Genomic DNA, 25,193 nt, shown 5'->3' with positions numbered 1-25,193 from the left:
ACATAATAAAAACCTTATATGACAGATCCACAGCAAGTATCATACTGAATGGGGAAAAACTGAAAACTTTTCCTTGTTGGAGCTGGAACATGACAAAGATGCCCACTTTCACCACTGTTATTCAACATAGTACTGTAAGTTTTAGCTAGAGCAATCAGACAAGAGAAAGATATAGAGCATCCAAATTGGAAAAAGTCAAATTATCCTTGCTTGCATAGGATGTGACTTTATATTTCAAAAAACTCAAAGAGTCCAACAAAAAAATATTAGAACTGATAAGTTCAGAAAAGTTGTGGGACAGAAAATCAACATACAAAAATCAATAACATTTCTATATGCCAACAGTGAACAATCTGAAAAAGAAACCACAAAAGTAATCCTATTTACAATAGTCACAAATAAAATTAAATACCTAGGTATTGACCAAAGAAATGAAAGATATCTACAATGAAAACTATAAAACACTGATGAAAAACTTGAAGCGGACATTAAAAAATGAAGACATTCCATGTTCATGGATTGGAAGAATCAGTTTTATTAAAATGTCCATACTACCTAAAGCAATCTGCAGATTCACTGCAAAATACCAATGACATTTTTCACAAAAGTAGTAAAAAAAAAAAAAAAATCCTAAAATTTATCTGGAATCCCAGAAGACCCAGAATAGCAAAAAGAACAAAACTGGAGGAATCACATTACCTGACTTCAAACTCTGCTGCAGAGCTATAGTAACCAAAATAGCATGGTACTGGCATAAAAACAGACACACAGACCAATGGAACAGGATAGAGAACCCAGAAACAAGTGCACACACCTGTAGCAAATTCATTTTTGACAAAGATGCCGAGAACATACATTGGGAGAAAACAATCTCTTCAATAAATTATGTAGGGAAAACTAGACATTTATATGCAGAAAAACAAAACTTGATCCCTCTCTCTCACCTTATACAACAGTCAAATCAAAATGGATTAAAGACTTAAATCTAACACCTCAAATTATGAAACTACTACAAGAAAACATTGGGGAACTTTTCCAGGACACAGGTGTGAGCAAAGACTTATTGAGTAATACCACCCCCCAACCAGGCAACCAAAGCAAAATGGGATTGCATCAAGTTAAAAAGCTGCACAGTGAAGGAAACAGTCAACAAAGTGCAGAGACGACCCACAGAATGGGACAAAATATTTGCAGACTACACATCTGACAAAAGATTTATAGCTAGAATATAGAAGGAGCGTATACTCTATAGGAAAAAAATCTAATGATCCAATTCAAAAATGGGTGAAAGAATTGAATGGAGATTTCTCAAAAGAAGACATACAAATGTCAAACAGACATAGGAAAAGGTGTTCAACATCATTGATCACCAGAGAAATCCAACTCAAAACTACAATGAGTTATCATCTCACACCAGTTAAATGGCTTTTATCCAAAAGATAGGCAATAAATATTGGTGAGGATGTGGAGAAAAGGGAACCCTCATATGCTGTCTGTGGGAATGTAAATTAGTAAAACCACTCTGGAGAAGTGCTTGGAGGCTCCTCAAAAAACTAAAAAATAGAGATACTATATGATCCAGCAATCCTACTGCTAGATATATACCCAAAAGAAAGGAAATCAGTGTATCAAAGGTATATCTGCACTCCCATGTTTGTTGCAACACTGTTCACAGTAGCCAAGATTTGGAAGCAACCAAAGTGTCCATCAGCATATGAATGGATACAGAAAATGTGCTACTTATACACAATGGAGTACTGTTAAGCCATTAAAAAGAATGAGATTCTGTCATTTGCAACAACATGGATGGACCTGGAGGTCATTATGTTAACTGAAATAAGCCAGGCACAGAAATACAAACATCACATGTTCTTACTTATTAGTGGGATCTAAAAATCAAAACAATTGAATTCATGGAGATGGAAACTAAAAGGATGGTTACCAGAGGCCGGAAATGGGAGTGGGGGACCACCAGGGAGGTGGAGATGGTTAATGGGAACAAAAAAAAAATGAATAAGCTGAGCATGATGGCTTATGCCTTTAATCTCAGCACTTTTGAGAGGCCAAGGTGAGTGTATCACTTCAGTCCAGGAGTTCAGGACCAGCCTGGGCAATGTGACAAACTATTGACTCTACAAAAAATATGAAAAAACTAGCCAGGCATGGTGGCGCATGCCTATGCCAGCTACTTAGGAGACTGAGGTGGGAGGATCACCTGAGTCCAGGAAGTCAAGGCTGCCATGAGCCGTGATTGTGTCACCATACTCTACCCTGGGTGACAGAGTAAGACTCTGTCTCAAAAACATAAAAATAAAAATAAAGATAAAGGATGAATAAGACCTAGTGTTTGATAGCACAACAGGGGGCCTATAGTCAATAATAATTTAATATGACATTTTTAAATAACTAAAAAAGTGTAATTGTATTGATTCTAACATAAAGGATAAATACTTGAGCAGATGGATACCCATACTCCATAAATATATATATACCTACTATGTACCCATAAAATTAAACAATTTTTAACAGAAAATTTAAAAGCAAAACAGCAGAAAAATAAAAATAGCTATTGCTGAAAATTCAAAATATAATAAAGTGTAGGAAAGCAAATAAAAATCATACCTTTCTTGCCCCATGGTGTACATAATGCACATATTGGTGTATTCTCTCATGATTTATTTCCTGAGAATTTGTTTTATATACAAGGTTATGTAGTTACACACTTGTATATATTTTATTTACACAATGGGATTCAACTATACATACAATTTTGCCTCCTTCTTCTTCTAACATGCCACGTTCATTTTCCCGCATAACTAAATATGCTTTTTTTTTTTTTTTTTTTTTTTTGCTTTCCAATAGCCTGAAATTGAACTCTCCCTCTCTCTGATTTATTTATTTATTTTCACTTATACTTTTTTTTTTTTTTTTTCCTGAGACAGTGTCTCGCTCTGTGGCCCAGGTTGGAGTGCAGTGGCACGATCGTGGCTCACTGCAAGCTCTGCCTCCTGAATTCATGCCATTCTCCTGCCTCAGCCTCCCGAGTAGCTGGGACTACAGGCACCCACCACCATGCCCAGCTATTTTTTTGTATTTTTAGTAGAGACGAGGTTTCACCTTGTTAGCCAGGATGGTCTCGATCTCCTGACCTCGTGATCCGCCTGCCTTGGCCTCCCAAAGTGCTGGGATTACAGGCGTGAGCCACCGCACCCGGCCTTTTTTTTTTTTTTTTTTTTGTACTTTAAGTTCTAGGGTACATGTGCACAATGTGCAGGTTTCTTACATATATATACATGTGCCATGTTGGTGTGCTGTACCCATTAACTCATCATTTACATTAGGTGTATCTCCTAATGCTATCCCTCCCCCCCATCCCCTCCCCACAATAGGCCCCAGTGTGTGATGTTCCCCTTCCTGTGTCCAAGTGATCTAATTGTTCAATTCCCACCTATGAGTGAGAACATGCGGTGTTTGGTTTTCTGTTCTTGCAATAGTTTGCTGAGAATGATGGTTTCCAGCTGCATCCATGTCCCTACAAAGGACACAAATTCATCCTTTTTTGTGGCTGCATAGTATTCCATGGTGTATATGTGCCACATTTTCTTAATCCAATCTGTCACTGATGGACATTTGAGTTGATTCCAAGTCTTTGCTATTGTGAATAGTGCTGCAATAAACATACGTGTGCATGTGTCTTTATAGCAGCATGATTTATAATCCTTTGGGTATATACCCAGTAATGGGATGGCTGGGTCAAGTGGTATTTCTAGTTACAGATCCTTGAGGAATTGCCAAACTGTTTTCCACAATGGTTGAACTAATTTACAGTGCCACCAACAGTGTAAAAGTGTTCCTATTTCTCCACATCCTCTCCAGCACCTGTTGTGTCCTGATTTTTTAATGATCGCCATTCTAACTGGTGTGAGATGGTATCTCATTGTGGTTTTGATTTGCATTTCTCTGATGGCAAGTGATGATGAGCATTTTTTCATGTGTCTGTTGGCTGTATAAATGTCTTCTTTTGAGAAATGTCTGTTCATATCCTTTGCCCACTTTTTGATGGGGTTGTTTCCTTTTTTCTTGTAAATTTGTTTGAGTTCTTTGTAGGTTCTGGATATTAGCCCTTTGTCAGATGAGTAGATTGCAAAAATGTTCTCCCATTCTGTAGGTTGCCTGTTCACTCTGATGGTAGTTTCTTTTGCTGTGCAGAAGCTCTTTAGTTTAATTAGATCCCATTTGTCAATTTTGGCTTTTGTTGCCGTTGCTTTTGGTGTTTTAGACATGAAGTCCTTGCCCATGCCTATGTCCTGAATGGTATTGCAAAGGTTTTCTTCTAGGGTTTTTATGGTTTTAGGTCTAACATTTAAGTCTCTAATCCATCTTGAATTAATTTTCGTATAAAGAGTAAGGAAAGGATCCAGTTTCAGCTTTCAACTTGTGGCTAGCCAATTTTCCCAGCACCATTTATTAAATAGGGAATCCTTTCCCCATTTCTTGTTTTTGTCGGGTTTGTCAAAGATCAGATGGCTGTAGATGTGTGGTATTATTTCCGAGGGCTCTGTTCTGTTCCATTGGTCTATATCTCTGTTTTGGTACCAGTGCCATGCTGTTTTGGTTACTATAGCCTTGTAGTATAGTTTGAAGTCAGGTAGTGTGATGCCTTCACCTTTTTCTTTTGGCTTAGGATTGTCTTGGCAATGTGGGGTCTTTTTTGGTTCCATGTGAACTTTAAAGCAGTTTTTTCCAATTCTGTGAAGAAAGTCATTGGTAGCTTCATGGGGATGGCATTGAATCTATAAGTTACCTTGGGCAGTATGGCCATTTTCACAATATTGATTCTTCCTATCCAAGAACATGATATGTTCTTCCATTTGTTTGTGTCCTCTTTTATTTCACTGAGCAGTGATTTGTAGTTCTCCTAGAAGAGGTGCTTTACATCCCTTGTAAGTTGGATTCCTAGGTATTTTATTCTCTTTGTAGCAATTGTGAATGGGAGTTCATTCATGATTTGGCTGTTTGTCTGTTACTGGTGTATAAGAATGCTTGTGATTTTTGCACATTAATTTTGTATCCTGAGACTTTGCTGAAGTTGCTTATCAGCTTAAGGAGATTTTGGGCTGAGACGATGGGGTTTTCTAAATACACAATCATGTCATCTGCAAACACGGACAATTTGACTTCTTCTTTTCCTAACTGAATACCTTTATTTCTTTCTCTTGCCTGATTGCCCTGGCCAGAACTTCCAACACTATGTTGAATAGGAGTGGTGAGAGAGAGCATCCCTGTCTTGTGCCAGTTTTCAAAGGGAATGCTTCCAGTTTTTGCCCATTCAGTATGATATTGGCTGTGGGTTTGTCATAAATAGCTCTTCTTATTTTGAGATACGTTCCATCAATACCGAATTTATTGAGAGTTTTTAGCATGAAGGGCTGTTGAATTTTGTCAAAGGCCTTTTCTGCATCTATTGAGATAATCACGTGGTTTTTGTCTTTGGTTCTGTTTATATGCTGGATTACGTTTATTGATTTGCGTATGTTGAACCAGCCTTGCATCCCAGGGATGAAGCCCACTTGATCATGGTGGATAAGCTTTTTGATGTGCTGCTGGATTCGGTTTGCCAGTATTTTATTGAGGATTTTTATATTGATGTTCATCAGGGATATTGGTCTAAAATTCTCTTTTTTTGTTGTGTCTCTGCCAGGCTTTGGTATCAGGAAGATGTTGGCCTCATAAAATGAATTAGGGAGGATTCCCTCTTTTTCTGTTGATTGGGATAGTTTCAGAAGGAATGGTACCAACTCCTCCTTGTACCTCTGGTAGAATTCGACTGTGAATCCATCTGGTCCTGGACTTTTTTTGGTTGGTAGGCTATTAATTATTGCCTCAATTTCAGAGCCTGCTATTGGTCTATTCAGGGATTCAACTTCTTTCTGGTTTAGTCTTGGGAGAGTGTAAGTGTCCACGAAATTATCCATTTCTTCTAGGTTTTCTAGTTTATTTGCCTAGAGGTGTTTATAGTATTCTTTGATGGTAGTTTGTATTTCTGTGGGGTCGGTGGTGATATCCCCTTTATCATTTTTTATTGCATCTATTTGATTCTTCTCTCTTTTCTTCTTTATTAGTCTTGCTAGCAGTCTATCAATTTTGTTGATCTTTGCAAAAAACCAGCTCCTGGATTCATTGATTTTTTTGGAGGGTTTTTTGTGTCTCTATCTCCTTCAGTTCTGCTCTGATCTGAGTTGCTTCTTGCCTTCTGCTAGCTTTTGAATGTGTTTGCTCTTGCTTCTCTAGTTCTTTTTTTTTTTTTTTTTTTTTTTTGAGGCGGAGTCTCCTCTGTCGCCCAGGCTGGAGTGCAGTGGCCGGATCTCAGCTCACTGCAAGCTCCGCCTCCCGGGTTCCGGCCATTCTCCTGCCTCAGCCTCCCGAGTAGCTGGGACTACAGGCGCCTGCCACCTCGCCCGGCTAGTTTTTTGTATTTTTTTAGTAGAGACGGGGTTTCACCGTATTAGCCAGGATGGTCTCGATCTCCTGATCTCGTGATCCGCCCGTCTCGGCCTCCCAAAGTGCTGGGATTACAGGCTTGAGCCACCGCGCCAGGCCGCTTCTCTAGTTCTTTTAATTGTGATGTTAGAGTGTCCATTTTAGATCTCTTCTGCTTTCTCTTGTGGGCATTTAGTGCTAAAAATTTTCCTCTACACACTGCTTTAAATGTGTCCCAGAGATTCTGGTATGTTGTATCTTTGTTCTCATTGGTTTCAAGGAACATCTTTATTTCTGCCTTCATTTCGTTATGTACCCAGTAATCATTCAGGAGCAGGTTGTTCAGTTTCCATGTAGTTGAGCGGTTTTGATTGAGTTTCTTAGTCCTGAGTTCTAGTTTGATTGCACTGTGGTCTGAGAGACAGTTTGTTATAATTTCTGTTCTTTTCCGTTTGCTGAGGAGTGCTTTACTTCCAACTATGTGGTCAATTTTGGAATAAGTGCGATGTGGTGCTGAGAAGAATGTATGTGCTATTGATTTGGGGTGGAGAGTTCTGTATATATGTCTATTAGGTCCACTTGGTGCAGAGTTGAGTTCAATTCCTGGATATCCTTATTAACTTTATGTCTCATTTCTGTCTAATGTTGACAGTGGGATGTTAAAGTCTCCTGTTATTATTGTATGGGAGTCTAAGTCTCTTTGTAAGTCTCTAAGGACTTGCTTTATGAATCTGGGTGCTCCTGTATTGGGTGCATATATATTTAGGATAGTTAGCTCTTCCTGATGAATTGATCTCTTTACCATTATGTAATGGCCTTCTTTGCCTCTTTTGATCTTTGATGGTTTAAAGTCTGTTTTATCAGAGACTAGGATTGCAACCCCTACTTTTTTTTGTTTTCCATTTGCTTGGTAGATCTTCCTCCATCCCTTTATTTTGAGCCTATGTGTGTCTCTGCATGTGAGATGGGTCTCTGAATACAGCAAACTGATGGGTCTTGACTCTTTATCCAATTTGCCCGTCTGTGTCTTTTAATTGGAGCATTTAGTCCATTTACATTTAAGGTTAATATTGTTATGTGTGAACTTGATCCTGTCATTATGATATTAGCTGGTTATTTTGCTCATTAGTTGATGCAGTTTCTTCCTAGCATCAATGAACTTTTCATTTTGGCATGTTTTTGCAATGCTGGTACTGATTGTTCCTTTCCATGTTTAGGGCTTCCTTCAGGATCTCTTGTAGGGCAGGCCTGGTAGTGACAAAATCTCTAAGCATTTGCTTGTCTGTAAAGGATATTATTTCTCCTTCACTTATGAAACTTAGTTTGGCTGGATATGAAATTCTGGGTTGAAAATTCTTTTCTTTAAGGATGTTGAATATTGGCCTCCACTCTCTTCTGGCTTGGAGAGTTTCTGCCAAGAGGTCTGCTGTTAGTCTGATTGGCTTCCCTTTGTGGGTATCCCGACCTTTCTCTCTGGCTGACCTTAACATTTTTTCCTTCATTTCAACTTTGGTGAATCTTACAATTATGTGTCTTGCTCTTCTCAAGGAGTATCTTTGTGGCGTTCTCTGTATTACCTGAATTTGAATGTTGGCCTGTGTTAGTAGGTTGGGGAAGTTCTCCTGGATACTATCCTGCAGAGTGTTTTCCAACTTGGTTCCATTTTCCCTGTCACTTTCAGGCACACCAATCAGACGTAGATTTGGTCTTTTCACATAATCCCATATTTCTTGGAGGCTTTGTTCATTTCTTTTTACTCTTTTTTCTCTACATTTCTCTTCTCGCTTCATTTCATTCATTTGATCTTCAATCACTGATAATCTTTCTTCCAGTTGATCGAGTCGGTTACTGAAGTTTGTGCATTTGTCACGTGGTTCTTATGTCATGGTTTTCATCTCTATCAGTTCTTTTAAGGTCTTCTCTGCATTGATTATTCTAGTTATCCATTCATCCATTGTTTTTTCAAGGTTTTTAGTTTCTTTGCGCTGGTTACATAGTTCCTCCTTTAGCTCTGAGAAGTTTGATCGACTGAAGCCTTCTCAGCTCATCAAAGTCATTCTCCGTCCAGCTTTGTTCCGTTGCTGGCGATGAGCTGCATTCCTTTGGAGGGGGAGATGCACTCTGATTTATTGAATTTCCAGCTTTTCTGCACTGCTTTTTCCCCATCTTTGTGGTTTTATCTGCCTTTGGTCTTTGATGATGGTGACATACTGCTGGGGTTTTGGTGTGGGTGTTCTTTCTGTTTGTTAGTTTTCCTTCCAACAGTCAGCACCCTCAGCTGCAAGTCTGTTGGAGTTTGCTTGAGGTCCACTCCAGACCCTGTTTGCCTGGGTATCAGCAGCGGAGGCTGCAGAAGATAGAATATTGCTGAACAGCGAGTGTTGCTGTCTGATTCTTGCTCTGGAAGCTTCATCTCAGGGTGTACCCAGCCGTGTGAGGTGTGATGTGTCAGTCTGCACCTCAGTTGAAAATGCAGAAATCACCCGTCTTCTGTGTTGCTCATGCTGGGAGCGGGAGCTGGAGCTGTTCCTATTCGGCCATCTTGGGCACCACTCCCCTACTTTGAAAAGACATTAATTAATGGTTGGGTAGATTTTAATGATATTTGTATTTTACATATGAATATATAATTACTTATTTACTTATTACATCTGCATAATGAAATAATTATATAAGATATAAGTAATCTGTTGTTAGAAAGATTGGTTTTTCTAAATCATTAAAAATAACATTATGATTGTCATATTTTCTAATAAATCTTCATGCACATTTCTGGTTATTGTTTTCTTAAGTTCCTAGGAATGTAATTTCTGGATTAAAGAATACAAAAGCTTTAAGGCTTATATACTAACTACTCTGTGAAATAATTTTAGTCATTGTTTCTTAAACCTCTGTAGAATTTTTAAATTATCATCTTATAAGTGAATAATGGATTATGTAATAGTTTTATGTTTTGTGGGGCTTTGTATCCTAAGATCATTTTCTCATTTTCCATAAAGAAGGTGAATTTTAATACAAATTGCACTATTAAATGTTTAGAACTATTCTTTGAACAGCTTCCTTGTTTATTAATAGTATTCTAATTTTGTAATTTTTTTCAAGAGAATTAGTTTATTGATTACACATGATAATGGATGATATACAAGCTTCAATCCCATCAATAATTTTATCTGGTATCATTATTCAATTTAGATATATTGCATAGGATGTGTCAACACTCATTTTTATAATCAATAATTCCATGATTTTGCTTGGGTAATCCCTTTTTATGGTGAACTTCAGGTCACAGCAGTAACTATCGGTTCAGCTACACAAAGGTTTCTGAAGACAATGGCTTCTCCATCTAAGCAGGTTGTATATAAATTCCAAATAGAACCTAGCATCACCCTGAAGGAATTCTAACGTCACACTGTTGGGGAAATTTACCAAGATGGCTTCAGAGTAGACTAACTACACAGCACATTTTTTAAAAAGGCACATTTATTCAGCATCACGATCAGACTATTACATTTAGCAATCAACAGCATGGGCACACACAAAAAATCTACAATAATGCCCTTTGTTGGAATGCTCTACACTTTCCACAGAAGAAACACTAAAGTGACCTGTTATAAAACTCGTCACAAATACAGTCCTCGAGTTTTTTGCCCATACACGTGAGTATTTGTCTAAAGCATATCTTCTTTGTAGCAGCTAGGCCCTGCCACCACTGTGCTTGACTGAGTTCACATATCTGTTGTAACCTGTAGTTTCCCTGTCAACTTCTCTGGCTCTCCTCTCCTGTTAAGTTTTGTTCCCTGGCAGTAATTAAAATCTTCTGCCACTGTTGTAGCTACTGCCCACTACTGGAACCACCATAGTCACCTTGGTGTCGTGGTTTAGCAAAGTATTGGCCTCCACCACCATAGGAGCCAGAGTTTCTGCCTCCAAAGTTTCCTACCTTGATGGTTCCAAAATTTGAAGATTGATTGTTGTAATTGCCAAAATCATTGTAGCTTTCACCACCTCCAAAATTGCTTCCACTACCACCACCAAAGCCACCTCCTCCTCCATTGTTATAGCTGTTATAGCTGCTATTCCTGCCATAACCACTGCCCTGGTTTCCATAATGCTGTCCACCACTTTCATAGCCCCTGCTTCCTCCAGAGTAACCAGGGCCACCTCCTCCATAACCACCATCATTACCAAATCCATTAGAGCCGTCCCCACTGCCACCATACCCACCAGCACCACAGCTGCCACCAAAGCCACCATGACCACTGAAGTTTCCTCCACTACCAAAGTTGTCATTCCCACTAAAACTTATCTCCACGACCACCACCAAAGTTTCCAGAACCACTTTGTCCTCTTTGGCTGGATGAAGCACTAGCCATCTCTTGCTTTGACAGGGCCTTCCTAACTTCACAGTTGTAGCCATTCAAAGTATGGTGTTTCTGAATGAAAGTCTTATCCACGAAGTCATGGTCCTCAAAGGTTACAAAGGCAAAGCCCCTTTTCTTCAATTTTTCCATCATGTTGAAAATAATCTCTTAGGTGATGTTCTTCCGTGTCTTCTTTAATGCCACCAACAAATATCTTTTTCACAGTTAAGTGGGCATCTGGTCTTTGAGAATCTTGTCTTGAGACAGCTCTCTTTGGTTCCACAACTCTTCCATCCACCTTGTGTGGCCTTGCATTCATGGCTGCATCCACCTCCTCCACAGTGGCATCTGAGATAAACCCAAAGCCCCGGCATTCTTGGTGTTTGGATCTCTCATTACCACACAGTCTGTGAGCCTTCCCCATTGCTCAAAATGGCTCCTTGGGCTCTCATCGGTTGTTTCAAAGCTCAACCCTCCAGTAAGAGCTTCCTCAGCTGTTCAGGCCCTTTTGGAGACTCTGACTTAGACATGATGGCAGGGGGAAGAGAGACTTTAATGATGCTTCCTCAGTGGCGTCCACTGGCAGAAAGGCTGATTTTGTAATATTTTTAAATGTTAGTCAAGGTTTATATTCTCAAATGGTTCTTCAGTCTTTGATACAGAAACAACCTTCTGTGTTGTTTTCGATATTTACCTCTATGTCTCTGAATTGTATGTTTGCATTACTACTTCACGATTCACTGCCACCACCACTAATATTAGCATTATTTATTGACTTTCCACTCTGAAATATGCAGATTTCACTGTGTTTACTCCCTTTCCCTCCATTACGTATGTGTTCTCTTTCCCTCCTTCCATCTTCCTATGTGGTTATATTGCAATTCCGATTGGATCAATATCCAGCGTTTATTATAATAACTGTAAAAACCCAATACACAGCTGAGTCAGATCGTAAACTCTGGTAATAAACCTTTCTTGTCCTGTACAACTTTTATTTTTTCTCGAGTGAATAATTTTCTTGTTTCATTTATTTAGTAGTCTCTGTACTTACCACAAATTCAGCACTACACTCATTGCCAGTTTTCTAATCTCTTAACCAGATGTTCAGACCTATGAAGTATTTTGTCAGTTTCTTCCTGAAGAAGTCTTTTCCAGAGCCTTCTGACTTGATCTAATCTGAACCAGGTTCTCGCTATGCCTCTTGTAAGGCTAACATTCGAGCATGTCCTCATAATACTGGGGTTTCCTTTACCTTCTTTCTGTGTTGAGAGTCCTTGTTGCCTAGATCCAGTGTTTTCCTTTGTTTACTCTTATTTTTGTGAAGCACATTCTCCAAGAGATTTCTAAGAAAGAACCCATGGGAGTAAATTTTTGAAGACTGTGCATACCTGAAAATGTCTCCAGTCTTTCCTCACATTTGATTGATTCTGTAACTGGTCGTAGAATTCTGAATTGGGATTGATTTTCCTTCTGGATGTTGATAGTATTGCTTCATTGCCTTGTAGCTTGGTGTACTGTTGAAAAGCCCAAAGCCATTCTGATTCCTGACTAAGCGTATGTGATGACTTTCTCCATCTCTCTCCATTTCTTCTTTAGAAGTGTATAGGATGTTCCTTTTGCCGCTAGAATTGTGACTCTTAGGTATATCTTGGGTGTGCATGTTTTTATCCACTGTGCTGGAACAAGAATAATACTCAGTTTTGAAATTTGAGCTGTGGGAAGTTTACTTGAATTATTTCATTGGTGTACCTCCCCTCTGGCTTTGCTTTTAGAATTTCTATTATTCTGTAAATTCTTCTTTATTTCTGTTATTTAAATGTTCCTTAACTTTTAACTTTTGTCTCCTAATTTTGATCTAATTCATTTTGTTCTTTCTAGAATTTCTAAATTTTGCTTCCAATCTTGTTTTATGTCATTTTTAATTTTTAAAAGCTAGTTTTTTGTTCTTTAAATGTTCTATTTAAATCTATAATACCCCATCGTTAGTGTAATATCTTCTCTAATCTCCCTAAGAATATTGATAGCTTTTGTTTGTTTTCATTTTCTTCTCCCATGCATAGTCTATTTTCCTCACTGTTTGTTTTGGTCTCTAACTTTCATTTTAGAAATGTTCCTCAGATTTCTTGTAATCTGTGTTAATATGCTAATATTTAAGAGCAGGGAGCCTAAGAATTTGATTGTAAGCCCTAGGTATGTAGATGGAGCTTTTTGACCCTGAGTTTTACTATAGGAGAATCTGAAGAAAAAATAAACTTTTTTTTTTTCTCTATGCTTGCACACCACTCAGCACAACACTTGTGACACCAGATGTGTGAGGTTTTTCCCGCACACCAAGCAATTCTCCAGCAGACACCAACTGTCTGTCTTACTATTCAATTCTGATACCACAGGTTAAAGGCTCAGTCCCACAAGACTGCCACCACTTCAGATGCCAACCACAAGGAGTAGGTTGTTACCTACACTTCTGACTAACTGGCCATAAATCAGGCATTCCAGTGACCTTTTCCTTGAGTTCCATTAATTTGTTTGAACAGCTCACAGACTCTGGGAAAAACTTTACTTACATTTACTGGTTTGTTCATAAAGGATATAGTTTAGGATACAGAGGAACTGCCAGCTGCAGAGATACAGAGGGCAATGTATGTAGGAAGGCGGCATGGAGCTTCCAGGCTGTCTCTCAGTGCACCATCCTCCAGGCAACTGCATGTGATCAGCAATCTGGAAGCTCTCTGAACCCTGTCCTTTCGGGTTTTCATGGAGGCTTCATTATGTAGGTGTGATTGATTACGTCATTGGCCATTGGTGAGCAACTTAACTTTGAGCACTTTTCCATTTCCAGGTAGCTAGGGGATAGGGCTGTAAGTTCCAACCATCTAATCACAAGGTTGGTTTCCCTGGCAACCATTGCCCATCCCGAGGGTATCCAGGAGCCCACCAAGGGTCACCTCATTAGAACAAAAGATGTTTCTATCACTCAGGAAATTACAAAGGTCTTAGGAGCTCTGTCTCCGGAACTGGGGTCAAAGACCAAATGTTAGAACAAAAGATTCTCCTGGCACTCTATCTACAAGAGTATTAGGAGCTCCATCTTGGGAACCAGGGGCAGAGAACAGATATTTATTTCTTACTATTTCACAGTATCACAGAAAGTATAGCAAGACTACTTAATCTGAGTTGTTCATATTCCAAAGCAAAGGATTCTCCATTCTCCTGTCTTGAAGGTGATAGCGTGCTCTGATTTGCTTTTTTCTAGGAGTTGATTGGGGAAAATAGCTAGAGGTCTCAGAATCGTGTGTGTGTGTGTGCGTGTGTGTGTAATATGTATAATATAATATATATTTTATATATATATATATATATATATAAAATTTGATTCCATCTATTTTTATTTTATACCTCTGTCCTTAACTATGTCTCATTTCTCCCAGGCCAGTTCCTCTGTATCTGCTGCAGGGAATAAACCTCCAGCATTCTGCCAGGATAGAAGAGAAGCAGTAGCCTAGAGAGGGACCTAAGAATCTGACTGCTTGTTAATTAGTGCCCTTTTTCTTTCCTTCTCACTTCCAGAGGTACCTGGTGTCACTAGCTCCTTACCCTTTTGATTATTCTAGTGTGTAAATCAGATTGGTCCTCAGCATTCCCCATTGTTGGCCACAGGCTCAGTGTTCTTGGTTCTGATAAACTGGTTAATGCTGTCACCTCCTCTCCTGTGTTCTCCATCTCTGTGGGTTTATGCCATTTTATGAAATATTTTCCAGTAACATTTTAAAAGGGAGTGAGAGTAGATGCATAGATTCAATCTACCATCTTTACCAATAGCAGTTATTCTTTGAGATTTCTTATGATCATCTAAGTCATGTGCTAGATGGAAGAGCAAAATTATATTTATATTTTTAAAAATTGTGAGTATGTAGGTTTAGTTGCTTTTTCTAAGCCAACTCTCAAAAAATCGGGAAATCTGGCCTCCAGCCTTGTGTCAAAGATAAACAGAAATGTATTGACTATACTTAAGAAGCATACCACTCTGCTGGGTGCTGCAAGAGCTAAACCTGGATAAATGCAACTTAGATTTCAAGCTTAAAGCTTGTTAGGGCATGTATTCATTTTTAACTCAAGAAAGGCACATATTTTAAAATACAGACTTCCTTTCGTAAATGATTCCCCACCTCTTAAAAGATTAGATCCAGTTATTGTTAATTCACACATTTTCTTCTCACTCTTCTGTAGAAGTTAACTGGTCTTCCTTATAGGCTGGACAAAAGCACAGTTTGCAATCCCCAGCCACCTATTACTTAAAAACAAAAGGGAAAGCAAAGTTCACAAAAATTGACTTGATGTTGTGGATGAGAAAGACAGAATTTTAAGACTTGTTCCCTGCAGTGGTGACTTTATGGGAAAAAATGCCTTTAACTGACCTTGGAAGTCTAAAGGGTTTAGAACATCTTTGAAAGAAGATTTTGAATTTTGAACATAACCAAGTTGGAAGGATATATAAAACTTTATGATTGAGACATCCAATGGCTATTATAAATAAAAATTATAAGGGGTATTAAAATGTACTTTAAGAGAGTAAAAATCATGTATCACAGAATTTCAAGGAAAAATGTTACATGTTGTGAGTGAATTCAGAGTAACTTCAGAGACAAATTGATAGCCCTGATGAGCTTGAAGGATAGGTAGGATTTTTGACTGGTTGGGTTGTTTTAGGTTAGAGAACAGTTTGTACCAACACATGAGGAAGGAGAAACACAATGTATTTTCAGAAGTTAGTCTCATTTATTTGGAATACACTTTGAGTATTGAAGGGCAAATGGGCCTACGACTTATTTGACATTAAAGCCAAAGACTAACTAACTCTGATTCCCCTTCTGTTAGGTTGAATGGGGCTCGGTTAGTTTCTGCTAGCTTGGAGATAAATCGTATTTTGGCTAGAGGTCATGATGGTAGGAACAGCCAGAGGAATTCTTGCGTTGTGATAAGTATATATAAATTGATAAAGCTGACAAAGGAATTTGAACCCATATCATGAGAGATTTTGAATACTGGAGGAGGATGTAAACAATGAGGAGTAACTGAAGGTTTTAGAGGAAGACAGAGGGATTCTCGAAGGTGTATTTTAAGTAGTGTAACTGACAGTGGTGTCTATTGATAGTAGTATTTAACAAAAAGAGGTGCATGTCCTCGGCAGTTAGTGGCTATTCCAATATGACCCTCACATTTATCTGAATGCATGTTGTAGATGAGCTGTTAGTTGATAATGTCATGTGGTACTGATAGAATTGAATAAATGTGTAAGAACTATACCGAGTTCTATGCTAGCTGCTACATGTAAGGACTTCTGTGTCTAGTTCTATGCTAACTGCTATAAGAACTACAAAATAAATCAAAGACTTGGCATTTTCCATGGAATGTAGAGTATAGAAAGTGAGGGAGGGAAATCCCTAATAAATTTAACTAGGTAGAGTCACTTGGGAGTTAAAAGATGGAAGATGCCCACATGACCTCGAATAACTGATGGAAAGGGTTAGGACTGATTTGAAAGATGGGTGAAATCTACATGGGTGGTGGCAACAAAGTAAATCAATATGAATGAAGACTCTTTGGCAAGAAGGCATTCAAGAACAGCAAAGAAATTTGGTCAAAATGAAACTAAGAGCTGGTGTTGGTAGATCAGTAAGAATAGGTTAGGTGGGAATGTAAGGCCCATTTGTGAAAAGCCTTGAGAGATGGGCCAAGTGATTTGGGGTAAGAAATAAATTTTAGAAGTCTCTCCAACTGAGATTTATATTATTGAAGGAAATCTCAGGAGATTTAATCTGGCAGCAGTATTCATGGATTAGGAGAAGATGGAAATGAAAAGGAGTGTAAGATGCTGTTATGGGAAACAGGTGTGAGGGCTCGTAGTGTGTAACCACTGACAGTAGGAATGGAGAGATGGAACAAAGCTGAAAGAAAGATTTTTATGGAAGATTGAAAAAGAAATTAACGTCAAATTCCCTGGAGCTAGAAAAGAAAGAATTGAAGATTAGTCCACACATAATGATTGGGAAAACTGGAAGCATTTATTTGCTTCCAGTTTATATGCAGAGGAGAACAGGGTTGAGAAAGAACATGATAAGCTTGATCTTACACATATTTAATTTTAGATTATATAAACCAAAGGCATATGTTTTTTAACCTATGAGATTGCAGCACAATTGACATGTTTAGGCTAAAGACTAAGGTTTGTTATCTATCAGGATATTATGAAGAGTCAAACATGACTTTAAATTCTGGTTTTGTTTGGTTCTAAGCTGATAACTTTTGCATATCAAACTAGTTTTTACCTCTGGAAAAAGAGTGAAAAATGAAATTAGCAGCCCCTTTATTGAGTGTATGTTATGTGCTGGATAGCACTTTCGTTATTCCATTCATGGGATTTTATTCCTGAAAACAATGAGGTAGGTACTATTGTCATCTCCATTTTACAGATCACAAGTTCAAGCCTCAGAGAAAGCACTTACGTAACCTAAGATCATGTAGCTAGAAAGTGACAGCCAGGATTTGAATGAATGAAGAACTGTCTGTCTCCAAAGCCAGTGCTTTTAACCGATTATGCAATGCTGCTTTCACTGTGCCTCACTACAACATGCACTTTGCCCACTCTTAGAATTAAGTTGTGTTTTTATTAAGTGCTTACTAAGTGCTGTACATTGTGCTAAGTGCTTTTTATGCATTAATTTGTTTAATCATCTATGAGATCAGTACTATTATTTACGACGACGAATCACTAATGGGGTGAGTATTTCCATTGCCCAGCTGGGAAGTAGCAAAACTGAAATTTATAGTTAAGTTTATCTGATTTCAAGCCTGTGCTCTTTTTTTATTTTTTAAAGTCATTTTGAGTATTAAATAAGATGATAATATCATTATCTTAACCTTAAGGCATAAACCAAATAGTCTTTAATTAGTAGTGATAGTATTAGCAGCAGCAGAATAGCATAAAGGTGATGGTTGAAGCCATGGAGTGCATGGTGCTGTTATAGGGAACGCATTAAGAGAGAAGAACATATTCTAGAGCAAACAGTGATGGATATTTATAACTTAGGAACAGCAGGAGGGAAATGAGTCAGAGAGGCATAACAATAACTTAGAAAATATAGTAATGTGGAAGCCTGAGGAAGATAATCGAAAAGATTTGAGACATAAGTGGTATTATATGCCACATAAATTGGAAAAGGATAAGGCCATTGGACTCTCCCAGAAAACTACTACTCATACTGAGTTCTCTATATCAGTAAACAGAACTACCATCTATCCACTTTCCAAATGCAGAAAGCTGGGAATTTTCCTAAATTTCTTTTTTAACTTTCCTCAATCCTCCCTTCAATTAATCGTTAATTTTGATGGAGTTCAGGACACACTACCCCAAAATATGCCACCTTGACATTCGAGAAAACAGCAGAAGCAGGAAGGTCACTTTCTGACCTCCCTCCATTCATTTTATGGCCCTGAAGTGGGCCATAAAAGAATCCTTTGACTTTTCCCTAAAGTCTTAAGACCTTCATTCCGGAGCCATCCTCTCTACGCCCAGAGGAAAGGAATGTCACACAGGGATACAGAAAAAAATCGGAACAAATTGACCTTGCTGAGTTCTACCCCAGTTTATTACCATTAGATCATTTCCTGTTTCTTTGGATCTTCATTCCATTATGAAGTCTTCCTATTTCACATAAAACTTATTAAATAAATTTGTATGCTTTTCTGCTTTTCTCTTCTAATTCATCTTTTGTCATAAAGTCCTCAACCATGAACGTTGTGATGGGAGAGGAAGAGATACTACATTTACTCCTCTACAGTTTCAGCCTCCGAAGAAAATCTCTCAAAATATTTACTCTCTCCTCTCCATCCCCACTGCTACTTGCCAGCTTGGGAAAGAAACCTTCACCTTCTGCTTAGGTTCCTCCAGCAACTGCTCAGTTCTTTTTGCTTCTAGACTTAATCTGGGCCCATTCTCCATCATTCATCCAAAATGATGTTTCTAAAATACAGATGCAGTCAGGTCAGTTTTTTGCTTAAAACCTCTCCAAGGGTTGTCTCTGACCTTAGGATAATGACTTAGCATGGCTTATGAAGCTGTGTAAGACCTGTCCTCTGTCTAGCCTTTCAGCCTTGTCTCACTGCCATTACTCATCCAGTTATGCTCAGCTATGCCAAACTCATTTAAATTTCTAGTACCTACCATGTGCTCTGGGATTTAACATGTACAGTTTCTTCTGGAATATTCGTTCCTTCTCTCTTGCATTCTCTATTCCCCCTTCCATCTTTCAGGGTTAACTTAATCCTTGAGAACTCAGCCTAAGTTTTATTTACTTTGAGAAGCCTTTTAAGTTCCTTTTAGTTAGGTACCCTGCTTTATACTGCCACAGCATTTCATGCACCTGCCAAAATAATCACTACCCTATATTGTAATTGCTCATTTAACTTTCTGTCTGTACAAGACAGTAAGCTATTTTATGCAAGATACATGGCTGCTCCCATTTTTATCCCTAGTACCTACAACACTACTAAAGCTGTAGTAGATATTCAAGAAATACATCCTTAATAAGTGTTATGAATGAATTATCTTCTGTGTTGAGAATACCATTTATAAAATGAAATTGTGATTTTTGTAAACCTCAGTGTTTCCTCTCGGTGGGGGTGGAGGTGAAGAAGTATGAGTTTGGCTTTTTTCTTCCATTTTAAAATGACTAACAGATAAATGAGACTGATTTAAAAGAAGAAAAAGTTTGATTTAATAAGAAATTCAACAGTTGTGATTATTACAATGTTAGGGAAATCATGATGCTCTTAGCCATTCAGTTCAATAATCAGCAGTATTCCATTGGAAGTATTATGAATATGAATATTTATCTATATAAATAAGTGTGCCAGAAAAAAAATAGATTCATGTAAGTAATTTCTTTTTAATTTACTTGGAATTCATTTTTAAAATACTGAGACTTCAAGGCATTCTTACAAACCATGAAATCACCCAAGTTAGCCACATCTGTTCAAATGTTTTCAAAGCTTACCCTAACATTAGATGGCAACCCAATTTTCACCTTCTCTAAAAGAGAACACAGCACAATTTAAATATATGTGAAACAATAAACATACTTTTATACAAATGAAAATTATAAAATAAGTTTTTAAAGAAATCATATTGCCTTATTTTTATTACTATTATTATACTTTAAGTTCTGGGATACATGTGCAGAATGCGCAGGTTTGTTACATAGGTATACACGTGCCATGGTGGTTTGCTGCAACCATCAACCCATTATCTACATTAGGTATTTCTCCTAATGCTATCCCTCCCCTGGTCCCCGACCCCCCGAGAGGCCCTGGTGTGTGATGTTCCCCTCCCTGTATCCATGTGTTCTCATTGTTCAACTCCCACTTACAAATGTGAAGATGCAGTGTTTGGTTTTCTGTTCCTGTGTTAGTTTGCTGAGAATGATGGTTTCCAACTTCGTCAGTTTCCAGCTTCGTCGTTTCCAACCACGTCCCTGCAAAGGCCATGAACTCATCCTTTTTTTATGGTTGCATAGTACTCCATGTTATATATGTGCCACATTTTCTTTATCCAGTCTATTATTGATGGGCATTTGGGTTGGTTCCAAGTCTTTGCTATTGTGAACGTGCTGCAGTAAACATATGTGTGCATGTGTCTTTATAGTAGAATGATTTACAATCCTTTGGGTATATACCCAGTAATGGGATTGCCAGGTCAAATGGTATTTCTAGTTCTAGATCCTTAAGGAATCGCCACACTGTCTTCCACAATGGTTGAACTAATTTATACTCCCACCAACAGTGTAAAAGCATTCCTAATTCTCCACATCCTCTCCAGCATCTGTTGTTTCCTGACTTTTTAATGATCACCAATCTAACTGACGTGAGATGGTATCTCGTTGTGGTTTTGATTGGCAATTCTCTAATGACCAATGATGAGCTTTTTTTCATATGTTTGTTGGCCACATAAATGTCTTCTTTTGAGAAGCGTCTGTTCATATCCTTCACCTTTTTGATGGGGTTGTTTTTTTCTTGTAAATTTGTTTAAGTTCCTTGTAGATTCTGGATATTAGCCCTTTGTCAGATGGGTAGATGGCAAAAATTTTCTCCCATTCTGTAGGTTGCCTGTTCACTCTGATAATAGTTTCTTTTGCTGTGCAGAAGCTCTCTAGTTTAATTAGATCCCATTTGTAGCTGTTCCTTCTGCTCATCCCTGCAGGTATAGGGGTGGTAACAGCTATGCCAGTGGTTCTCAGTGAGGGGTGATTTTTTATTTTTATTTTTATTTTTTTGAGACGGAGTTTCACTCTTGACCCTCAAGCTGGAGTGCAATGGTGTGATCTCGGCTCACTGCAACCTCCGCCTCCTAAGTTCAAGCGATTCTCCAGCCTCAGCCTCCTGAGTAGCTGGGATTTTTTTTTCCCACCAATGACATCTGGCAATGTCTGCAGACATTTTTGATTGTCATGACTTTGAAGGCTATTAGCATCTAGTTCCTGGCCTCGTCCTTAAAGTTCTCTCTATACTTTTCTTAATGAACTTATCAAATGTCATAGCTTTAAATACATCCATATAACAATAACTTAAAGAATAGATGGCATGAAAACTATGTATTTTTCAATGTAGTTTGTTATTTTATGTACTTAAATTATGAAAAGAATCATGAAAATTCATTGAGAAATTAAACTTTTCAAAAATCTGTTAGTGATTTAATATTTTTCATTACAATGATACTGATAGAGAAACTTATCAAAGAGAATGGCAAAAATTGCATTTGGAATGATTAAGTGCTAGGATACAATAATCCAAATTTTGAGTCGAAGCCAGAGACAGACCTGAGATAGATTAGGAATAAAGTTGCTGTTTTCTATGAACAGTGTAAATATTAGTAACACTAACTTTTAGAAAGGTAAATAGAAAGGTTGTACACCATAAATAAGTCTCTGGAATGTGCACATCTGGATGCTTCACGTACCTAAACTGACCTTTCTGTCACATGCATACATCGTGCTTTTGTGCTACAAAGATTCTGCTTTTTCATAAGGTGCTGTGTCTTAGCAGATTCATTAAAGAAAGTGGCTGGCATAGGCTTTACTTCTTGAGGAGGTTCTCTCACGACATCAAAGGGCCTTTGAGCTGGCTAAAAGTAATCCAACAAAGATGAATTTTTCTCTGAGTACTTGTGTCTGTTAGAGCTTGAAGCTAGTGGAGTTTAGAGAGGCCACAAAAGATATTATAAGGATTTAGTCATACTATTTCTTGGTTCTTCAGCCATAGAAACCACTGGGTTCTTTATCCCGATTTCTTGACTTGGAACCTATGTGTCAATACTGGTGATTCAGTAATAGAAAGGGAGAAGAGATTGTGCATTTTCATTTTTGGAGGCAAAGTCACTGTTGCATCATTAGTATGTGATGTTAAAATATACAGTACAGTATATTTGGTAAGCTTCAAGAGACCAAGGAGATTGTCTCATTATCTTGTTTACTTTTGCAGCTTCATCATCTAGCAAGGCCTGGCTAATAATTATTGTTCAAAAAGTGTTTGTCGAAGAACTGACTGAACAAATGAATGTGATAGAAATATTTTATGTGAATTGAAAATATCACTGGGTACATCCAGATTTTAATAAGTCACCTCTTGGATATATGAGTATTTTATAATGGTAATATTTTGGTTTAACATAGCAGCTTACATTATTTTACTAGGGACTAAGAGAACCACTTCTATGGGATAATAACTATACTAAATTTAGTTTAAAAACTCTAGTTATTCCTTGGTGGTGGATTACAGAAATTATGTAGAACTTCAGTAAAACATTTTCTAATGAAAGAATGCTAATAAATGATAAGGTATACTCCCCACATAAAGAGAGTGGTCATAAGTCATTAAGATGCGACTAGAAGGTTCGTTTGGTGGAAAGTTGTTAGAAAGGGTCATTAGCACACAGTAGAAAGGAGAGTGCTCCCCAGCACTGATGCCAGACGTATGCCAGACAGATAGGAGATTTTTTTACTCTCAATATCAAGACTATTTAAATAGTATGGCTTATATTTAATGCAAATCATAGGTTTTTTTGTTTTGCTGCTTGGTTTTTTTTGTTTGTTTGTTTTAATTTCAGGTTTGATTAGACAAATTTGTAAGTTACTCAGCCTTTCTTGGAGTTGGACCTTCTTAAGGCTTGTCTGCAGCTTTGGAATTTTACTAGTTCTCAGTGCCCTTGGAACTTTCCTAATAATAACTGCAAGCATAATAAACCTATATGTGACTTCTTTTTGTTCATGGGCCTAAGGAAAAGCCTTATATTGCTTTTTCTGTATTCTTGAGAAATTCTCTAAACACAATGTTTTTATTCCTTCCACTTAAAGGCAAAGAGTTGGGGGAGCCCAATTTGGTTGCATACATTTTTGTTTACTACTTTGTGACTGAATCTAGCTTTGAATCCAAAGCTAGTGTCATTCCCCAAATTTACAATAATCTTAATGTTATTTTTTTGTAAGAGTTTTGGCATTCTTAGAAATCCTATGCCTTATGATAACATTTTTGAAATGACTTTAAACATGTTTTAAGCAGAAATATAATTAGTTTTCCTTACCTTGCAAACTATTTTGGAATTAAAGTTTTTTGTATGGATTTTTTGGGACCAAATAAGATAGCATTTATGCTGTCTAATTTCAAACTTCTTTCTTGTTTTTTGTGTTTTCCTATTTTCAGCTTTCTAAGAAGTATGGAGTACATGTTTGTGGAGAAGGTGGAGAGTATGAAACTTTCACTTTGGATTGCCCTCTATTTAAGAAGAAAATAATTGTGTAAGATATCATTTCAGCATTTTCTTTTTTTTCCCCATAAATTTAAGTGATGGAAGCAACTTAACATTAAGCTTGAGGCAACTTTTGTTGGGAAAAATAGAACATGTCCTCTAAGTTCACAAACACTCAATTTGTTTAATACCAGTGAAGTCGTCTGAATACCTAAATCAATACCTGACAAGACGAGGCCTTCATAGAAGACTATAAACTTTTTAGACATTGCACTTTCGTTTACTTGCTGATTATGGCCTGCAGTAAAACTGGTACCTACACACTGACACTTTTATCCTTTCATGAAGTGTGAATTGCCTGTATTATTTATCTTTCATTACAGCTACATTTGATAAACTGCCACATCAGTAGCCTGTGGGTTCCATGAACTCCATCCTCTTTTTTCTTTTTCCTGGCTTTAACAACTTAGAATGGTAATGCTAAACGTTTCTCTTCAGTTATTTGGGGTTATTTTTACAAATAAACTTTGTTTTAAAATGAATTTAGTTGATGGTGAGTAGTATGATTTGTTTGCCATAAATTGTTAAAATTAGTGTAGTGAAAAACAGAAACTTTCTTCAGTTTGTTACCTTATTATCCATGCTCTAATTTATGTTGCTCTTTTTATATGCTAAGAGAACTTTGTCTGCTTTTCTTAAGCCTGTATGCATTGTGGAAAAGATTGATTGAATGGAAGGCTTCAATATTTCTAACACTAAGACTTAACCTCTGTACATATTAATAATGACGGAAGGCGTGATCTAAGAAAATTAAGACAACAACTCTAGGTGGATTTTCTTAAAAAATGCATTTATTTTGTATAATATGACAAGACATTTTCATTACCATATGCAGTATTCATGCACTCTTGCTTCTTTCATATTATTCTAATTTCTTTTCCATTAATAATCACCATAATCATTATTTATTTGACAAATACTCATCAAGTACCTATTACCTCCAAAGTGTTTTCCTGGGCACCACTGATGTTGAAATAGTTTCTGCCTTCAAAGCAGTGGAAAAAGACATCTGTGTGTAATTATAATACAAGGTGGTAAAAAATAAGTCATAAGTTTATTCATGGGAGAGTACATATTTTTTTTGCCCATGATGATCACAAAACAATTAATGAATCAACTCTTGATAAGTTATTACTTCTATGAAATAATACTGTTATATTATTCAAGAAAAACATTTGCATGCTAGGGTGAAATTGTAGTAGAAAATTTGGGATATATTTACTTATTAATATGGGACTAACCAAATTAGAAAAAAAAAAAAAAGCACAGCAATAAGAGGAAAACATGCCAAAGAATAATACTTTCTCCATTTGCCAGACAAATTGAGCACCCAGAGCACCTGAAAGTCTTTATGGGCAACGTGGAATTACAAGACATGTACTGCTTTACTCTACATAACCAGAAGATCTGTTTATCATAGTACTTTAGACCTAGAACATGAATCCTTTTCAACCTCCTCATTTTGTAGACAAGGAAACCTAAGCCTGATAGAGACA

General features: G+C 37.4%; 1 protein-coding gene and 1 pseudogene across 24 annotated transcripts in view; one reads left to right on the top strand and one right to left on the bottom strand.

Annotated features, from left to right (window-relative positions):
* Window positions 1-25,193, top strand: part of DPH6 (diphthamine biosynthesis 6) — a 452,678-nt gene that overhangs the window by 146,596 nt on the left and 280,889 nt on the right. For 16 of the 24 annotated variants that reach the window (XR_012414744.1, XR_010588013.2, XR_010588011.2 and 13 more), the window contains one exon: window positions 23,592-23,686. The exons of the other annotated variants lie outside the window; for them this stretch is intronic. Coding sequence is in view for 3 of the 16 variants with exons in the window: in XM_073995460.1 (XP_073851561.1) it covers window positions 23,592-23,686 (95 nt within the window). In the remaining 13 variants the exon portion in view is untranslated. The remainder of the gene's footprint in view (window positions 1-23,591; window positions 23,687-25,193) is intronic. 24 annotated transcript variants of the gene reach the window in all.
* Window positions 10,288-11,371, bottom strand: LOC123574411 (heterogeneous nuclear ribonucleoprotein A1-like; annotated as a pseudogene).

This window comes from Macaca fascicularis, chromosome 7 (assembly GCF_037993035.2).
Source record: "Macaca fascicularis isolate 582-1 chromosome 7, T2T-MFA8v1.1".
NCBI lineage: Eukaryota > Metazoa > Chordata > Mammalia > Primates > Cercopithecidae > Macaca > Macaca fascicularis.
Note: the sequence above shows the minus strand (reverse complement) of the source record. Positions and strands in the feature narration are given on the sequence as shown.